Raw genomic sequence first — 18,479 nt, 5'->3', positions numbered from 1 at the left:
GCCAGCCAGTCGCAGGGCACACGGGGACAGACAACTCAATCACACCTAGGGACAATTTGGACCGGCCAATTCACCTGAAATGCATGTCTTTGGAATGTGGGAGGAAACCGGAGTGCCTGGAGGAAACCCACGCAAGCACGGGGAGAACATACAAACTCCGCACAGTAAGGCCGGGAGCTGGATTTGAACCCAGATATTGAAATTCAGATGTAGAAATAGATTTATAAATAAATATAAATAAATTACTATAATCTTTCACTATACTACTATACTCATACATGCTTGCAGTTGTCCATCGATGACTCAAACTTGTACTACTATACTCGCATACACACACTACTATTTCACTCATTCCATCATTCTCACATACACACTACTATACTCACAAACATTAATACTGTATAGTCTCATACACACTTCTGTCGTACATATATTACTATGTTCTCTCACATACACCACTATATTTTCTCACACATACTACTATACTCTCATATTCACTACTATACTCCCTCACACACAACACTATACTCTCATAAACACTAACCTCATACACTACTATACCCTCATAAACACATTACTATACCCTCTCACATATTCCACCATACTCTCATACACACACTACTATACTCGCACACATGTTACTATACTCTCAAACAAAAATGACTATACTTTCCCATTTCAACATACAACCATTAAGAACGTCCCAAATTGTAATGTTAGTAACATAACATAACATACTTATAATATATAAAACCCACTTTTTACACAACATTTCCTTTATTTCACATTTTAAGCTGTTGTCAACGTTACGACCACATAAAAGACGCGATTGTGTGCCGGAATAATAATAATAATAATAATAATGCTACAATCTCTAACATAAGCGCGAAAATGACGCGGCACAACAAAACTTCAGGAATTGTACACTATGCGTCTTAACTGGCAGATAAGTAGTGTTTTACACTTTTTATACAAAGAAACATGAAAATAAACGTGAATGATAATGTCAATAATTGATCTCAGTTGTTGTTGAGGACCCACCATGATGCTGAAACAGACAAAAGAAATAGAAAACGAATTAATATTTCAAATGCTGATTTCAAAACTATGTTCATTTAAAAATAACTATAGAACCAATACACAATTTTCTCTAGGAATGCAATGTAATTTTGGCAAATTTGCAAGAAAAATCTGTTCTTAAAAGTAAAACACATATTTAACACACTATTTTTCTTCTCATGGTACATAAACGATTAGAGAAATGTATTTGAAATTGACTAGTGTCGTTTAGACTTGTAGAAAAAAAAACAACAAATATAATATATAAAATGGCAGCACGGCAGCGCAGTGGGTAGCGTGTGTGCGGCACAGTCCTCAGGTCGTGAGATCGAACCTGTGTCGAGTTTGCATGTTCTCCCCGTGCTTGCATGGGTTTCCTCCGGGCACTCCGGTTTCCTCCCACATTCCAAAAAACATGTATGTTAGGTTAATTGGCCAGTTCAAATTGTCCCTAGGAATGAATGAGCGAGTGAATTGTCTGTGTGCCCTGTGACTGGCTGGCAACCAGTTCAGGGTGTCCCCTGCCTACTGTTCGAAGAAAGCTGGAATGGGCTCCAGCACCCCGCGACCCTACTGAGGATAAGCGGTGCAGATAATGGATGGATGGATAATGTATAACAGTAAAAAGAATGCAAACTACAGTGACAGATTTAAATCAAGATTATTGTTTTTAAAGGAGTAGTGTGTAAAGTTTAGCGCTATAAAGTAATGTAAAATACAAAAGGTTATGAACTGATAAAAAAGGAATCTTGCACCTAACAAAAAGCCCTTTTATTAGGAAAAACAAAAAAACGAATACATTAAAAAAGAGATTTATTAATGAGACAGTGTAAAAAATCAGCACTATTATATAATGTAAAATATAAAGATTAACAAATAATCAAAAATTAATCTTGCACGTAAAATATAACATGATATTAAGAAAAACAAAAAAAATAGTGCAAAAAAGATTTGTGTGTGTGTGTGTGTGTGTGTGTAAAATTTAGCAATATTTATTGGTGAACAAAATAAGAGTTGAGAATCCTGCTCCTAAAAAAAATATATCTTTAGCATTCTTTTTTTACATTTTAGCTCTATGTTGATACACCTAAAAGGTGTATTTGCAAAAAAAAAACCCGTGTATTTTTTAAATGGTAATAATTTTTAATGAATTTTATTTAACGATACCTGGAAGCAGCATAGTGGTGATGGTCTCGGGGGTCTCCAGGAAGTCCACGTTGGCCCTTTGGAAGTTTTTACTGGAGTTGCTCTGCAGGTGACTACACAAAAAAACAAAATTTAAAAAAGATTTTCAGACTATAATTGTTTGCACTTTATGTTTTTCGCCACTAGAGAGCAGCAACGCAACAATCACGGTCACGGTAATGCTCATCATCCCGATAGAGAACCGTAACTCGAGTTACGAGCGCAACTTACTTCTTCCAGACGTTGTGCTGCTCCCAGAATTCGTAGAGGATAAAGCGCGACTCGTTGGGCAGCCGCTGGAGCACCATGCTGGAAAAAAAAAAACAGGATTCGACGTCATTGGCGACGTAAGTGTGACGTCACAATTATGACGTCAGGCTGAGCTGTAGCATTAAATGTCAGAAGGGGTCTCGGGGGCCGTTGCCGCTTGAACGAAATGGAAGGGACAGCACGCAAAAGAAGGAATGGAGGAAAGGGAAAGGAATACAAGCATGCTAATGGTTGCTGCTGCATCTTATTCATAGCTTTATATTTCAGATGAGTCATATTCAGATATTTAATTAAAGGGTGGATGAGGACACTTAATCCATCAGAAACCTTAATTAGGTGTGGAGACACTGATAGTTCATGCCAATTTATTTATCCATCCGTCCGTCAGTCTCGTAATAACTTTCAACTTTTTGTCGTTCATATATCCGTCCGTCCATCCATCCGTCGTCCTTTCATCCATCGAGGAACCCATCCATCCATCGATGTTTCCCTCTCTCTCTTTATGGATACATGTATCCATCCATTATTCACCCATCCGATCATTATCTGCACCGATTTTCCTCAGTAGGGTCGCGGGGGAGCTGGAGCCCATCCCAGCTATCTTCGAGCAATGGGAAGGGGACACCCTGAACCGGTTGCCAGCCAGTCGCAGAGCACACAGAGACAGACAACTCACTCGCTCATTCACAGCTCGGGACAATTTGGACTGGCCAATCAACCTGACATGCATGTTTTTGGAATGTGGGAGGAAACTGGAGTACCTGGAGAAAACCCAGGCAAGCATGGGGAGGACATGCAAACTGTTCATTACCTCAGAACTGTGCTTCGGATGCACTAACCACTCATCCGCCGTGCCGCCTATCCATTAATCAACCCATTAATTAATCATTTTACCATCCCTCTTCCCCTGTCCATCCATCCATCCCACACTCTTTTCAACCCAGCTAATTGTCATCCATCTCTTTTCATCCACCTATATGTCCAACTGCTTCACGTATCCACCTATCTCCATCTATACATTCATCCATCCCCTGTCTCCAGGCTTACCTACATCTCCATTCATTTCCTTATCAAGTCACCTTTCATCTTCCCTCCATCCTTCAACCCACCAACCTATTATTTCCATCCATCCACTCAACCTCGCATTCATCCCTCCATCCCTGATTGCGATGTTGGCATGCATGCACTAACTGTAAACATCCGGTCTGCGTGCTGGCGGCGTCCATGTAGTGTCTGAGGGCTGCACGAAATTCCTCCAGCTCATCCTCTAGCACGGACAACTGCCTCTGCACGATCAGGATGTGCTGGGCGCCCAGACAATGTGTTAAGGAAAGTGGCGTTGCCGTGACAACCACACATTACCATCATCACCCCCTCGAGGAGATGACACGAGGATGTCAAATGTTGCCAAGACGCACCAGCTTGCTCTCTGGGACGTCATCTTCTACCGGCTCCAGGCGGATCTCCTGAGGACGTGAAATAGACGTGAAATGGCGTGCGCTAATGCTAATGGGTTTAAAAACGACAGAACCATGTCATAATCCCTTAGACGTAAACAAGACAATGTTTGGTCATGATTGATGACTTTTTTTCTTTTCCTTCAGTGTTGTGCACCTGTAGCCAGAGGGTTGTGCTAGACCACCTGCACTCTTGCCCTTCTTTACAAAAGGTGCCATTTTTGAAGGCGTTCAATATTCATTATAACCATTAAATGGTTTTACCTAGGTAAATAATGACTGACTATAGGAAATACATACATATCTGTACAAATAATATAACTCTTACTCTTCTCAGTTTTAAGGCTTTTTCTCATATTCAAGCTTCAATATTTTCTCCACACCTTTCTTTTTTTTTTTTTGCAAAAGTGGATTTTTTTTTGGTCCTATTTTTAAGCATGAGCATTTGCAGCATAAACGTGGGCGTGTGTAATCTGCACATTGTTCATTCAAATGAGTATTCTGGACACAAACAGAAAAAAGGACACTAAGGACAGTTGTAAGGACATAGGACCTTCTGTTCCAAGCGGTCGATGAGCTTCTGCAGCCTGTTGACTTGAACCGTCCAGTGACTGTCTTCGTCATAAGCACCTGCTCCATAAAAAATGAGACACGATCAAACGTTAGTGCTTCACAAATTATATTTTCTGCAGCTACACTGCTATTTTTAGTCTAGTCTGCATACCTGTCAACCTCCACGGCTCCATGCCTGTACAAACTGTCGTATTTTCCCGTACAAAATACAAAATAATCGCACACCATTTTTTTTTTTCCGGAATGATCCATGATGGGAAATCCCTAGGTGGCAGACGCATGCGTTTGACAAATTTGCGTTTTTCCGTACAGATTTCCTGGTACGTCGTAATCGTCTTAAAATGCATAAAAAACGTACTTTGTACGGCAAAATCGTACAGGTTGACAAGCATGAGTATGGCCGATTCTGGTTTATTTTGGCTGGTCAAGTCTTGTCTTTTATGGGCTCGCCCATATTAGTCTAGTTGATTTAGTCTAGTCCGGCTTATTTCTGGTCTAGAGTAGTCCGTCTTCTTTTACTAGTCTTAAATATTCTAGACCAAAATAGTCTAGTGTAGTTTACCCTGGACTAGTTATTTACACTATTCTAATAAGTCAAACACTGTCTAGACTGTCCCACTCCTGTCTGGCCTAGTCTTTACTAGCCTGTTCTACCCAACTCTACTCTTGTCTCCTCTTTTCTAGTTTACACTCCCCTGGTCAAGTCAATCCTAGTATATCCCACTTAGTCTAGACTACTAGTATAGGCTTGCTTGTATGGTCTTGTTTAGGGTAGTCAAGTTTAATTTAGTCTACTTATTCTAGTCCATTCTAATCTATTCTAGTCAACACTAGTGTACTCTGTCCTGGTCTACACTGGTTTTCCCTATCTAGTCTAGACTAGTCCACTTTACCCCACCTTAGGCTAGTGTAGGACAGTTAGTCTAGTATGGTTTGGACTAGTTTATTCTCCACTAATCTGGTCTTGACTAGTCTAACCTGGTCTGATCTAGTTTATTTTAGGTTAATCTGATCTAGTCTGGTCTGGCCTATTATGGTCTGGTCCAGTTTACTCAACTATGTCCAGCCTAGTTTCATCTGTTCTAATATGATCTGGTCTTGTAGCATTTACTTGGCCATGCTCTTTTGAATCCAGCACAGTTTTGCTACGTACATGCTTTTATCTTGTCTAGTTTCTATTAACTAGGCTAGTCTGGCCTAACCTATTTTAGGCTAACCTAGGCAAGACGGTATAGTCAAGTCTAGACTATGGCAGTACGATACACGAGTCCTATAAACTAGTTCTATTCTAGTATAATCAGGCTAGTCTTCGACTAGTTTGGTCTGGTCTAAGCTAAAGTAATTAGTCGAGCATTTGTTTGTGTGTCCATTTGGGAATTTGGTCGGAGTTTTGCTTAATAGCTGCTATGGTTTTTTATGGCCCTGTCTGTACTTATCATTCTACTTGGTTAAGTAGGGAGTCCCTATTTTGTACTTGGTTGGGCCCTACCTGAGTTAACGAGCCCCATCATGGGATTGTTGGGCGAGAGGCTGTTGTTCCTCTGCAGTCTCCGATTGGAGCGACGTCCTGACCACTGGATAGTCAAAACCTCCGGTTTAGCCAGACAGTGTCTGTCAGAACAAACAACGTTTTGTGTGATTAGCATTCTTCCCGTGTGTGCTCGTCCCTGTTTCGTAACAAACACTGCCAGAGATGAATACATTAGCGGGCGATGAGCTAGTCTGAGTGTAGGAGGAGGTGCTAATTGCCCCGTTTGTCCGCCCACAGCGCCTTATTCCGTTTTATTCTGGGTGACAAGCTTTAATTGCTCAAAGACAAACTCCGACCCCTTTGGAAAGGAAGCCCTGCATACATCAAATGTAGAATCAAAGTTAGATACAAATTTCCTGTTTGCTTTCAAATAAGCTGCTCATTTGACTAGCATTAGCACTACAAGCAATTTTTTGCTGACAAAGCACATTTCGAAATGTATTTAAACATACAGTGAATGTCATTGTTTTTGTGGTATTTTTTATTTTGTTCCACCTTCATTTAAGAAGGAGATAGGAATAAAAATGGCGGGATTTAAAAGTCTAGTCTTGCTTTATCTATGACAATCTACTAGTACAGTTTTGTCTAGTCTAGTGGAAAAAAGTCTAGCCTAATTTGTTTTAGTCCAGGCTAAATCGGTCTATATTATTCTAGTCTTTGCTAGACTTTAGGATTGGTCTAATCTAGTTGAGGATAGTCTAGTCAAGGGGAAACAGTTTAGTCTAATTTGGTCAAGTCTGGTTTAGGCAAGTTTAGTTTTGTGTGTAGTAGTCTATTCTAATTTGAACTAGATCTATTTAGTCTAGTACAAGATAGTGTAGACTGTTCTATTCCACTGTATATTATTGTAGTTTAGTTTGGTCTAATTTAGGAGACTCTAGTGTAAAACAGTCTACTCTAATTTGGACTAGTCTATTCAGGCTTGTCTGGTCTATTAGTGTAGTATAGTTTGGGATAGTCTCGCCTAGTGTTAAAGTAGTCTTGTCTTCTTTGGTCTACTCTAGTTTAGGCTGGTCAAGTCTAGTGTAAAATAGCATGGTACACTTCGGTCTAGTCTACCGTATGCTAGGCAAGACTAGTCAAATCAATGCTGTCTAGTCTAGTTAAAGATAGTTTAGCCTTGGACTTATTCTACCGTAAACAAGAATAATAGTATAGTCCAATCTAGTTTAAGATAGTCTACTCTAGTGTGAAATAGTCTAGTCCAATTTGGTCTAGTCTAGTCTGGATTAGTGTAGTCTAATTAAGTTTAGGCTGGTACTACTGTAAAATAAATTATTTGAATGTAGTCTAGTCTAGTTCAAGATAGGAGAGTCTAGTGTAAAATATTCTATTTTGGTGTAGCTTAGTCTAGGCTAGTGTACAATAATCTTGTTTAGTTTGGTCTAGTCAAGAGTAGTCTTATCTAGTGTACGGTAATCTAAATTAGTGTAGTATTGAGGACTATTCATAAAAAACAAAATAAACCAAAAATAATCCTTTAAGCTACAACCGTTTTCAGTATTGTTGTTTGGATTTTTTAAAAATCCAATGCCATTGACTGGTGAAAAGGTCATATCCTTGTTTCTTTCAACTCCCATCAACAAATATCATCAACAAAGATCATTATTTTCATCAACTCCCATTGTTGGTCATAGATGCCATATCATTATTTCCCTCTACTGCTATTGACAGACTTATTCGTCAGTTATTTATTTTAAATGAACTGGGAGTGAATGAGTCCATAGTCAGAAACTGTAAACATTTCAAATGAAGTTTGTGTTTTAGTTGCATTCAAATGCAAACTGAAGGTTGTTTTATCAATAAGTCAGCTGGGATGCTGGCGCCATGGCAACAGTTTTATCTGAGCGTGTCGCTCCATAGCCCGCTGACCTTCATCTTTTTTTTTTATTCATTTCCCTTCAGATCAAAAGAAGCTCATGTATTCCCTCCCCGCGGGAGGTCGTGTGTCAAGAAAAAAAACATAGGGTCACTTTTCCCGACGCGTCTGCTCGGCGGTGGTCTCCATGGCGCATTCCAATGAGCTCTGAAGTGAATGAAGCTGATTGGTCGTCTCCTTCAGCAGGAAACGGGTTACGAATTGCTCCAAGTGGGTGGACTCTTGATAATCCTGGATAGATTAAAAAATTGAAAATAGAAAAACAAACATAAGCAAAGCGACGACGGGGCACTTGAATCAGTCAATCAACGTCTAATTAAAGTCGGGCCCATAGGCGCGGAATTCATTAAGTTTCATTAGAGAGCAGACGCCGGGATAAAATCAAATCAGCCATGCTGCGTTGATTCGCAGACAGTTTGAGAAGCATTTGTGCTAAACAGAGCAGGAAAAATTTATAAGTGTATTCCAGTATTCTCTTTTTGCATTAATTTTGGTTCTTTACATAAAGCAAGTGACCCATTAATGTTTCGACGGCCCGCCTTTTGATAAACAAATACATGTCTATACTATGTCACCAGTCACTGGAATAAGTCCTGCAACATATCAATTTACTTGGGTACGTCTTGGATTGGCATTTCAGGCAAGTTTTACAGGAACGTTAAGGGGCTAAATAACTATTGTATTGATCATTTATTTTTTGCATAAATGAAAAATATTTAGAATGAAAAAATGCAAAACATTTAATAAGGAATTAGAAAACAAAGTCACTAGCTCTCCCTTCTGTGGTTTGATTGCCGAAAATAAAAAAGCCCAAAAATTAAATGTAAATGGATGCATTTATAAAGCACGTTTCAAGCCAATGAAGACCTCTCAAAGTGCTTTACAGTGTGCTTTACACTGACCCATAAACACACACTCAGCGTAAGCCATGCAGTAACTATCTCCTTATCGGGGGCATTAGGGATTCAGTGTCTTGCCCAAGGACCCTTTGATACATAACACAGAGGAGCTTTACCTCCTAAGCTACTGCTGTCTTTTGGAAATAGCATTTACAATTGTTTTTGTCAAAATGATTTTTTTATAATATCATACTTAAGAAATCAAAATAAAATAATAATTTACATAACACTTTTTATAATTTAGTTTTTGAAGTTTTCTTAAAGACAAGTTTCTAGTGTCTGTTTCAACGACTTGCCAATTGGTCCGCTAACCCGCCTCCTGTTGTTTGATTGACAGCACAAGATGCCTTCAATTTTAAAACGGCCACCATCTTTCGAAATAGCAGCGACACATTTTGTTGTCATCATTAAATATTTTATAACATCATACTTTCATAAAAATAAATATAACATCATACTTCTAACAATAATGTTTCTATTTCCGACATTTTGTAAATAACCGCGCAGTTCATTTTAGGCGAGTCAGAACGGCACACCCCATGACAGAAGAGCCTCCCGCTGGTCTCCGTTTGAAGCAATATGCGATTGGGGATAATGGATAGTGGCCAAAAAGGTCCAGTTTATTTTAGTCGGAAACAACGGCAAAAAAAAAACCCCGCCAGGCCCCACAAAGGTGCTAATCTGCACACTACTCGTAGCGATGTGCAATAGGGGATAATGGATCTCGGCTGCACAAGTTTAGCGCACACTTTGGGGGACAGAACAGCAAAAAAGAGCCGACATGCCTGACAAAAATGGGCTCAGCCAGCCCCCACTTGCAGTTTTAAGCGTTAGAGGATAGTTATTAAAATCCTTCACCTTCTTGGTTTTGTCCATGGCCTTCAGTATGGACATGTTGAGGTCCTCTAGGGCGGCCAAGACATTCTTGTACTCTCCGAGGTGTTGTGAGAAGTACTCTTAAAAAGAAATAAAAGAAATAAAAGTGATCCTTTTGACATCCTGAAAAGTGACAGAGTGGCTGCAGGTGCCGGTTGGAAATAGCTTCGGTAGCACAACCCGCGGGGAAGCGACCGAATTGTGTGTCCTTTCAGGCGTGTCCGATGTTGTCAGAGCGCGTTTGGATATCGTTTCAAAAAGAAGTACTACAAAAATAATCTGCTTACCGCAGAGTTCGTCCGTGTCCACGTTGCTGCAGCGGAAACAAAAACACAAATGGTGAATTAATCACAACTGAATCTGTTTTCTTGTCCAATTACTGTTTTTACCTCGGTAATAATAACAATTAGGTGTAGTAGAACCCTGTTTATAAACATGTAATAACAAGAGAGCAGTATTGAAACTACACAATAAAAATCAGAAAGATTTACTAAACAAAATAGTCATTTTTGGAAGAGGATAAAGAATCGATACAAGGCACATATTGCTGTATTCCCTTTAATTATACATTTCATGATATATTTATGATTTGAACTAAAGTACATGGGTTGGCTAGTTTTAAGTATTTTTTTTTTCATTTTACCAGACTTAAAATTAGTCTGTTGCTCATTTTATTGAGGAATAAAATGTGCATGGCGAAGTAAATGACAAAAATGCAATAGAATAAACAAGTATGCTAATGGACAATTTTAATATTTTTATTATTTTACCGGACAAAAGAACAATCACCATATATTTAAAAAAATGGTGAAAATCAAGCCACACAGTGAACAATAATGATAATAAAAAGAGTAATATAAGACTAATGATAATAAGGAGATAATCCCGTTCATTTTAATGATTATTTTATGGAAAAACAAGTTATAAGATTCTGTTAAAAATTTGCAATATAACTTGACCCTACTGAGGATAAGCGGTGCAGCTAATGAGATGAGATGATGAGAACTTTCATGGAAAAATAATGAATCAATCAATTATTAAAACTATATCAATATATAGATGAAGAAATCTGCCATATTAGACAGTTTCAACAACTATTTTTATAATTTTGTCGCCCCACCCCACCCCCAAAGTAAATCAAAGTACATATAAAAAAAGAAATGGTAAAATGCATCACAAATAGCTAAATACACACCACAAAAATAAGTTAATTTAAAAAATAAAACAGAGTTTAAAAATTAACTCATACTGAAGACAATATTGCTAATTTTCATTATTTTTTCTTATGAAATAGCACAAATATTCAAGAAAATGCACATAGTAAAAAAATGGTGGATGAATAAAGAGTCTCTTTAATAAGGCAAAATGAAGTGAATTGACATAATTTAGAAAAAGGAAACCAATAATGACAGCGAGGAAGTCACATCCACGCACGAACTCTCGTTCCTTGGCGGAGGTAATAACAACTTCCAGGGTTATCTATTTGCCCGCTGACACCTCTGAATAATTCGTATGCCGTGATTGAAAGATTCAGTTCAGGCTGTCCGACCAATCCCGGTGGACGTTTGCGCTGAGCCGCGCCGCAATTGGCCGTGGACGACGGCCACTCACTCTGTGTGGTGACTGTCGATGGTGTGGAAGAGCTCCTTCAGTTCCTCTGGCGATAAAACGCCGTCCGAAAAGTACGATTTGAACTCGTCGAAGGACAGCTTGCCATCATCTGGGGACCGAGAATAAGAATCGTAACTGGAATTGAAGGCACAGTGTAATAGATTGCATTCTTATAGAGTGCAGAAGGACTGACAGTCATTGGTTCTTCACGGTGGATAAAGAATATATCCCTCAGATTTTTTTGTTACCTGTTTTACAGCTGCTAAGTAGATGCTGTTCATTAGCTTGTTGATGCTACTGTAATCCCTGGCCTCAATTCAGTGCGGGTTGAACAATGTTCCTTGATCCATTATCTCATCTCATCTCATCTCATTAGCCGTACCGCTTATCCTCATTAGGGTCGCGGGGGGGCTGGAGCCCATCCCAGCCATCTCCGGGCAGTGGGCAGGGGACACCCTGAACTGGTTGCCAGCCAATCGCAGGGCACACAGGGACAGACAATTCATTCGCTCATTCACACCTAGGGACAATTTGGACCGGCCAATTCACCTGAAATGCATGTTTTTGGAACGTGGGAGGAAACCGGAGTGCCCGGAGGAAACCCACGCAAGCACGGGGAGAACATACAAACTCCGCACAGGAAGTCTGGAGCTGGATTTGAACCCACGACAGGTTCCCATGACATGAACTGTGCCGCACAAGCGCTAACCACTGCGCCGCCGTGCTGCCCCCTTGATCCATTATTCCGGTCGTATTCTGCTCCAGGCGGGGGCTGGCAGAGCGCACTTTGGTCATGGCTGGTGACTCTATTTTGCCACTTTGTCCACCAAAAAGTGAATGGAAATTGTGCATCAGTGATCCATTATCCCTGATTGGATATTGATGCCAGCTGGGGCCAGCAGAGCGCACTTTTGACATGCGTGGCGGCTCCTTTTTGCCATTCTCTCTGCACTTGTGCGGCCGTAATCCCTTATCCCCGTTTGGATATTCAGAATGCACTTTTGTCAGTCCGGACAGCTCTCTTTTGTCTATCTTTCCCCTAAAACTTCTACTGCACTTGAGCAGTACACAATCCATTATGCTGATCACATATTGCTGCAAGCGGGGTGGGGGGCGGGCAGAGTGCACCTTTGCTGGGCCTGGTAATTCTTTTTTAACGCTTGGTCCACCAAAAAGTGAACTGTACTTGCCCTGATCCATTATCCCTAATTGCATATTGCAACAAGCAGGTACAGGTAGAGTGCACTTTTGTTGATCCTGGAAGCTTTTTTTTGCAGTTGCTGTTTTCCCATTTAAAACGAACTGCACTTATGCAGCCGTGATCCATTATCCTCAATCACACAATGCTACAAGTGGGAATCGGCAAAAGGAACTCTCATCAGCATGCGTGCCGTTCTGTCCTGCCACAAATAAAAGCCCAGTTGTGGACCTGATCCATTATCCCCAATCGAATATCACTGAGAGCAAAGGCCCGTAGCGCATATTTAGTTTTCGGTTCAGGGCGCTGAAGTGTGCCATTGTGGCCTGCCTTAAATGAACCGCTTTGTTTTGGCTGCGCTCCATTATACCCAGTCAACCATTGCTCACAGCGGAAATTGAAAGAGCTAATTCCTGCTGTACATGGCGGCTTTTTTTCCCCCGTTTCCTTGAATGAACTGCACCCGTGCATTATCCCCAGATCTTCACATATCCTCGGGGATTCTGGTCCCCATTAACCACGATAAATGAGGGACTAGAGTATTTTTTTAAAGCTCTTTTAGTTTTATACTCAAAAATTGAATCATAAATTTTCCTGTTCATTCTTAAATCTTCATTTCTATTTTTTAAATATATTTAATGAAAACATTTTGATTAAACTTCTATTTATTTAAATTATTTTTATCTTATAATTTCCCCCAAATATGTTTTTATTCATTCCATGTTTTGTGTCTAAAATTATGTTTTCTAATTTTGATGTTCATCTAATCCGATTTGATATTATAATAATAGAAATTCATATTATTTGTCCTAAATGTTTCAGTGAGCGAAAATCAAAACTGGCAAAAAAACGAGAAAAGGTTTTGTTGTTGTTTTTTTGCCCATAGGAAAGAAAGAAAAGTAAAAAAAATTAAAGCATTTTTATTTTTTTTAATGCCTGCAAAAACCTTCCAATAATAATAATAATAATAATAAATAATCGTATGATCAAACCCCTATCCAAAAAAAACCTGGCCTGTAGAGCGATGGATGCTGCCAGGCTGTACTTGCCCAAGACACACCACAGGGAAGTGTGCCCTGATGACCCTGGCAGTTAAGGGATCTTTGATACTGTACGTATGCATTTAAGAATGACTTATTTTGTGTTTCTATATTTTTTTCGTGACAGTCCAGTATATAAAACAAGTTTCCCCTCTAAAGAATCCATCCTAAACTGTCGGCGAACTCTTCCTCAATCTTCCGTGATGAAAAATCTCTGATGGCGACGACGGGTCTGGTCATTCTCCTGTCTCCATGGAAACGGGTAACCCGTGAGTAATCACGACCGACGTCCCCGAGAGTATCGGCTCCCGCCCCGAGAACTAATATAACGACATCAGAGGAAACGTGAACGACATACTCACCGTTTTTGTCTGCTCTCCGCAAAATCTGTAAGACATTAAAACAAAAAATGGTGGCAAATCAGCAAAGGTGTTCATGTGCATGAGTCTTTGGGCATATGATCAATGACCCCAGCAAAAGCACTGCCTTGTTCAAATATTGATGCGGGTGTCCCACATGGGACGTGAAAGTGTGATGTCCACGTCGCCTATGAACACATCACTCACTCCTTGCTTCCCGCCCATCAGGAAAAACACTATTCTTAAAGATAACTAATAATATGCAAATTATCAATTATATATAAAATCACTCTGCTGTTATGGTTGACTAAACCTAGTTTGGCCCCACTCTTGGTCTTAACATAGTAATAACACATTAACGGATGTGATTTCAGAAATTCACTTGAAATTGGTTCCATTTTGCATTATTCATACCCAAGAAGTAACTCTTGGTCTTAAAAAACGTTGGTGACCCCTTAACTACTGCATTAATATCAACCAGAATTTTATGTTTTTGATAATTCACTTATTAATCATACATGTCATGACCCCGTATGGTTAACTGAGCCCATCCGAGCCTCACTCTTGGTAATAACATGGTGATAACAAAGTAATAACATGATAGTGGTTATTAGTTCAGCAATTAACTTCAAATAACAGTATCGTAAATACTTGATAAAAGTTGCTATTATTATAAATTAAATTTCACAGACAGCTCCTCTTTTGTGTCTAAATATAACAAAACCTCAGGGATATACATATTACATAGGTCAGATATCAATGATTATAGTAATAACAATAGTCACAAATGTTATATACTAATCACCGTAGTTCCCATCTAATTACGTTAGAATACTACTAGTCACTAAATATCATTGAGACACCAATGATAATAACAACAATAGCAATAACAACAGTTAGTTATGATATAATAATAGTAACAATAACAACAAGGTTAACTCTAATTTCGTTGTCACAATATGTTAACCCATTTTGTAACAATGACAATAAAGGTATATTCTATTCAGGTATTTTCTAGTTGTAAACGTAGAATTTCCAATCTTTAGTATCACTCATACCCCATTTTTTCATCCCCGTATTCTGCCGGTAATGTTTTTTTTTTTGTATTTAAATTTGAACACGTGAATAGTTAGACATTGTTTGATCTGGTCTTGTAAATTGTTTCAAAGTTTGACTCCACACACAGACACACACATACTTTTCCTGGTAGTTCTCACCTTTGGGATTTTCACACAAGTTTTAATTTACTACAGCCCCTTAAGTTATAACTTCCCTCTTTCAGAGTGAATCATTTTTGAGTGTTTTCTGGCACTATGTTTTCGTTGACTTTAAATAGCAGTTGTGAAGTGAAACATTTTACTAAATCATCCAATTTTAAGTATTTGGACTGCAGGAATAAAATATTAATATGATCACAATATCCTATGGTTCCAGTTGCAAGTTTTTGGAGGATGAAACGGGGCTGTAGTGAACTTTTGTAATTATTGGCCCAGACTTCTAGACAATATGTTAAGTATGACAGAACTAGAGGACAATATAATAAATATAATGCATTATAGTTTAAAAGGAATTTGGCTTTATTGATTATTGAAATGCTTTTAGATACCTTCGTTTGTATGTGTCTGATGTGTATTTTCGGGCTTAATTTATTGTCTATTATGACCCCTAAAAATTTAATTTCTGATACAGTGTCTATTGCAGCACCATCCAATTTCACTTCTAAATCTTGATTTGCCTTGAGATTACCAGAGAGTATTACTTTGGTTTTATTTAAATTTAAAGATAATTTATTCATATCCATCCATAATTTTAGGTTAATTAATTCACGATTAATACAGGTTACTAAATCAATATGATAATATTTTAATACAAAATGTTAGCGTCGTCTGGCAATATTACTAACTTTAATAGTTTTGAAACATTAAAAATATCGTTAATATATAAATTAAATAACTTTGGACCCAGGGTAGAACCCTGTGGTACTCCACAACAGATGTTCAAGTATTCAGATGACAGCTCTCCCATTTTCACATATTGCCTCTTCCCTTTCAAATAACTTCGAATCAATTGCAAAGCCACGTCCCTGATGCCATATTACTCTAGTTTTTTTAACAGTATATTATGATTAATGGTATCTAATGCTTTTTTAAAAGTCAATAAATACACCACCTGCGTATATCTTCTTTTCTATGCAATGGGGAATTTCTTCTGCTGCATCAATAACAGCCATTGTTGCTGATCTGTTTGCTCAAAAACCATATTGACTTCCATTAATCAATTTATGTTAATCTACAATTTTTTTCTAGTCTATTATTGTAAAGTTTCTCTAATATTTTAGAGAACTGAGGAAGCAGAGATAATCTTCATTTTATGTTTTTAAAATTAACCTCTTTAATTATATAGGTAATCACCCAGTGCCTTTAAAAAAAAAAGATTCTGTTATGGTTGACTGAGTCCATCTAAGCCCCAGTCTTGGTAATAACATAGTAACAACAGAGTAATAACATGATAGGCCTTATTATTTCTGCATTTCATTTCAAATAGCATTGAGTAATTACTTGATAACAGTTGCTGATACAGAAATTCACTACCATAACATAGTAACAACATAGCAATAACGTGATAGTCATTATTATTTTTGCATTTTACTTCAAATAGCATTGTGTAATCACTTGATGACAGTGCGGCTACAGAACGTCACTACCATAACATAGTAACAAAATAGTAATAACATGATAACAGTTGTTAGTTCAAGAAGTAAGTCTATGCTTCAAAAACGCTGGTGACGCCTGAGCTATTTTATTAATAATAACCCTCATTATATATTTTTAATAATTCACCTCACAGCCATACACAAATCACCCACTGCCCTTTTTAGAATAGATGTTTTATAATACACAGATCATGTTACAGCTCCACTCAGGATAATAACCTCATAATATCATAGTAGTAACATAGTAACAACAAAGTGATAACATGATAACAGTTTTATTTCAGAAAAATCAATATGATAAAATATTAACTTCCTTGTAATAGGACAATAACAATTGTTACTTCAGAAATACACCGCTAACTGGTACCATTTCGAATTAATTTGTGACAAAGAAGTAACTATCAATTTTCAAGATAGGTTGGAGACCCCTTAACTGTTTTTTTCCTAATAACCCTCAAAACATCTTTTTATTATTCACCTATTAATCATATACGTATGTAGGGCCTTTTTTCAAAACATATCCTTTCATAGTCGACTGAGCCTATTTTTCCCCTACACCTTATAATAAACCAGTCATAACCTACTAATATCACAATACCAGTTATTATTTCCGAAATTCTCCTTAAGAAATTGTAACAACCTAGTAATAATATCATTACAGTTATTATTTCAGAAAATGTCTTCAAATAACATAGTAATAACAGTTGTTAATTCAGAAATTAACTTAGTTCAATCTCTTGCGATTTTGCATCATTTGTGTTTGCCTGTCTGTGGCACAGTTCAGAGGTAATGGTTCAAATTCAGCCACCAGCCTTCCTGTGCGGAGTTTGCATGTTCTCCTCATGCTCGTGTGGGTTTCCTCAGGGCACTCCGGTTTTCTCCCACATTCCAAAAACATGCATGTAAGGTTAATTGGCCGGTCCACATTGTCCCTTGGTGTCCCTGTGCGCCCTGTGACTGGGTCGCAACCAGTCCGGGGTGTCCCCTGCCTACTACCCGAAGAAGATAGCTGGGATGGGCTCCAGCACCCCCACGACCCTACTGAGGATAAGCGGTGCAGATAATGGATGGATATATATATATATATATATATATATATATATATATATATATATATATATATATATATATATATATATATATATATATATATATATATATATAATTGACTTATCAATGGTATAAGCTCTGCTCGTTTTCAAAAAATATACTTTTATAGCTGACTGGGCCTTAGCTGCACTTCTGATGATAACCTAGTAATAACATTATAATAATATAATAATAACATGGAAATAAAATAGTATTAACATAGTAATAACATAACATGAACTATCTGTCATGATGGGACTTACGAATAAGTTTCAAAGACCCTTGGGGCAATTGAACAGAAAGTCAGCCATTTTGGTTTGAATGGGCATTTGGGGAAAATTATAACTGGGGATCTATCAGAAACCCAAACACGCACACATGCACATACATGCTCACACTACTTATTTTGTTTTTCTCCATATAATATTTATTTCCTTCAGTTTTGTCTATTCTTGTATGCCCCGTATAGAAGGAAAGTCACTTAAAAAAAATTAGAAGGAAAAAAATTCTACTCACATCAATGAAAATAGACATTCCCTTTTTGAGCTCCATTGGAGTGCAAGGTTCTTCGCACACAGGTGGGACTTCTTCTAAACAATCCATTTTTTTCTGAAAAATATCAAATTTTGCTTTTATGCCTTGCAAGGTGTGCAGGAATGTGAACAAATGAATGAATGAACGAAGCTGAAGCGCGGATCCTCCTTTTCTCCTGTCTGCGAAGTGTCAAGCCATCGAGTGCA

The 18,479-nt window shown here is 38.1% G+C and overlaps 1 protein-coding gene across 1 annotated transcript; it reads right to left on the bottom strand.

The window, feature by feature from the left end:
- Positions 1-764: 764 nt before the first annotated feature.
- On the bottom strand, positions 765-18,470 carry necab1 (N-terminal EF-hand calcium binding protein 1). Its single transcript, XM_088328762.1, has 13 exons — positions 18,256-18,470; positions 13,941-13,965; positions 11,341-11,449; positions 10,017-10,042; positions 9,712-9,809; positions 8,049-8,185; positions 6,034-6,155; positions 4,525-4,601; positions 3,933-3,980; positions 3,706-3,818; positions 2,476-2,553; positions 2,227-2,318; positions 765-1,048 (listed from the first exon to the last, which is right to left on the bottom strand). Exons 1-13 carry the CDS (start codon positions 18,340-18,342, stop codon positions 1,020-1,022), a joined length of 1,041 nt encoding a protein of 346 aa, XP_088184888.1. The 5' UTR covers positions 18,343-18,470; the 3' UTR covers positions 765-1,019.
- Positions 18,471-18,479: the final 9 nt, after the last annotated feature.

Source organism: Urocampus carinirostris, chromosome 2, assembly GCF_059441175.1.
Source record: "Urocampus carinirostris isolate Australia breed hairy pipefish chromosome 2, RoL_Ucar_1.0, whole genome shotgun sequence".
NCBI classification, from domain to species: domain Eukaryota; kingdom Metazoa; phylum Chordata; class Actinopteri; order Syngnathiformes; family Syngnathidae; genus Urocampus; species Urocampus carinirostris.
This window is presented reverse-complemented; position numbering and strand designations above follow the sequence as displayed.

Excerpts from the sequence above, each read along its gene's own strand:
- necab1 (XM_088328762.1), bottom strand. The coding sequence starts at position 18,342 with ATGGATTGTTTAGAAGAAGTCCCACCTGTGTGCGAAGAACCTTGCACT. Across the intron at positions 9,810-10,016 it reads GGACACGGACGAACTCTGCG|AGTACTTCTCACAACACCTC; the intron begins GTAAGCAGATTA and ends TTTCTTTTTAAG. Across the intron at positions 1,049-2,226 it reads CACCACTATGCTGCTTCCAG|CATCATGGTGGGTCCTCAAC; the intron begins GTATCGTTAAAT and ends TGTCTGTTTCAG.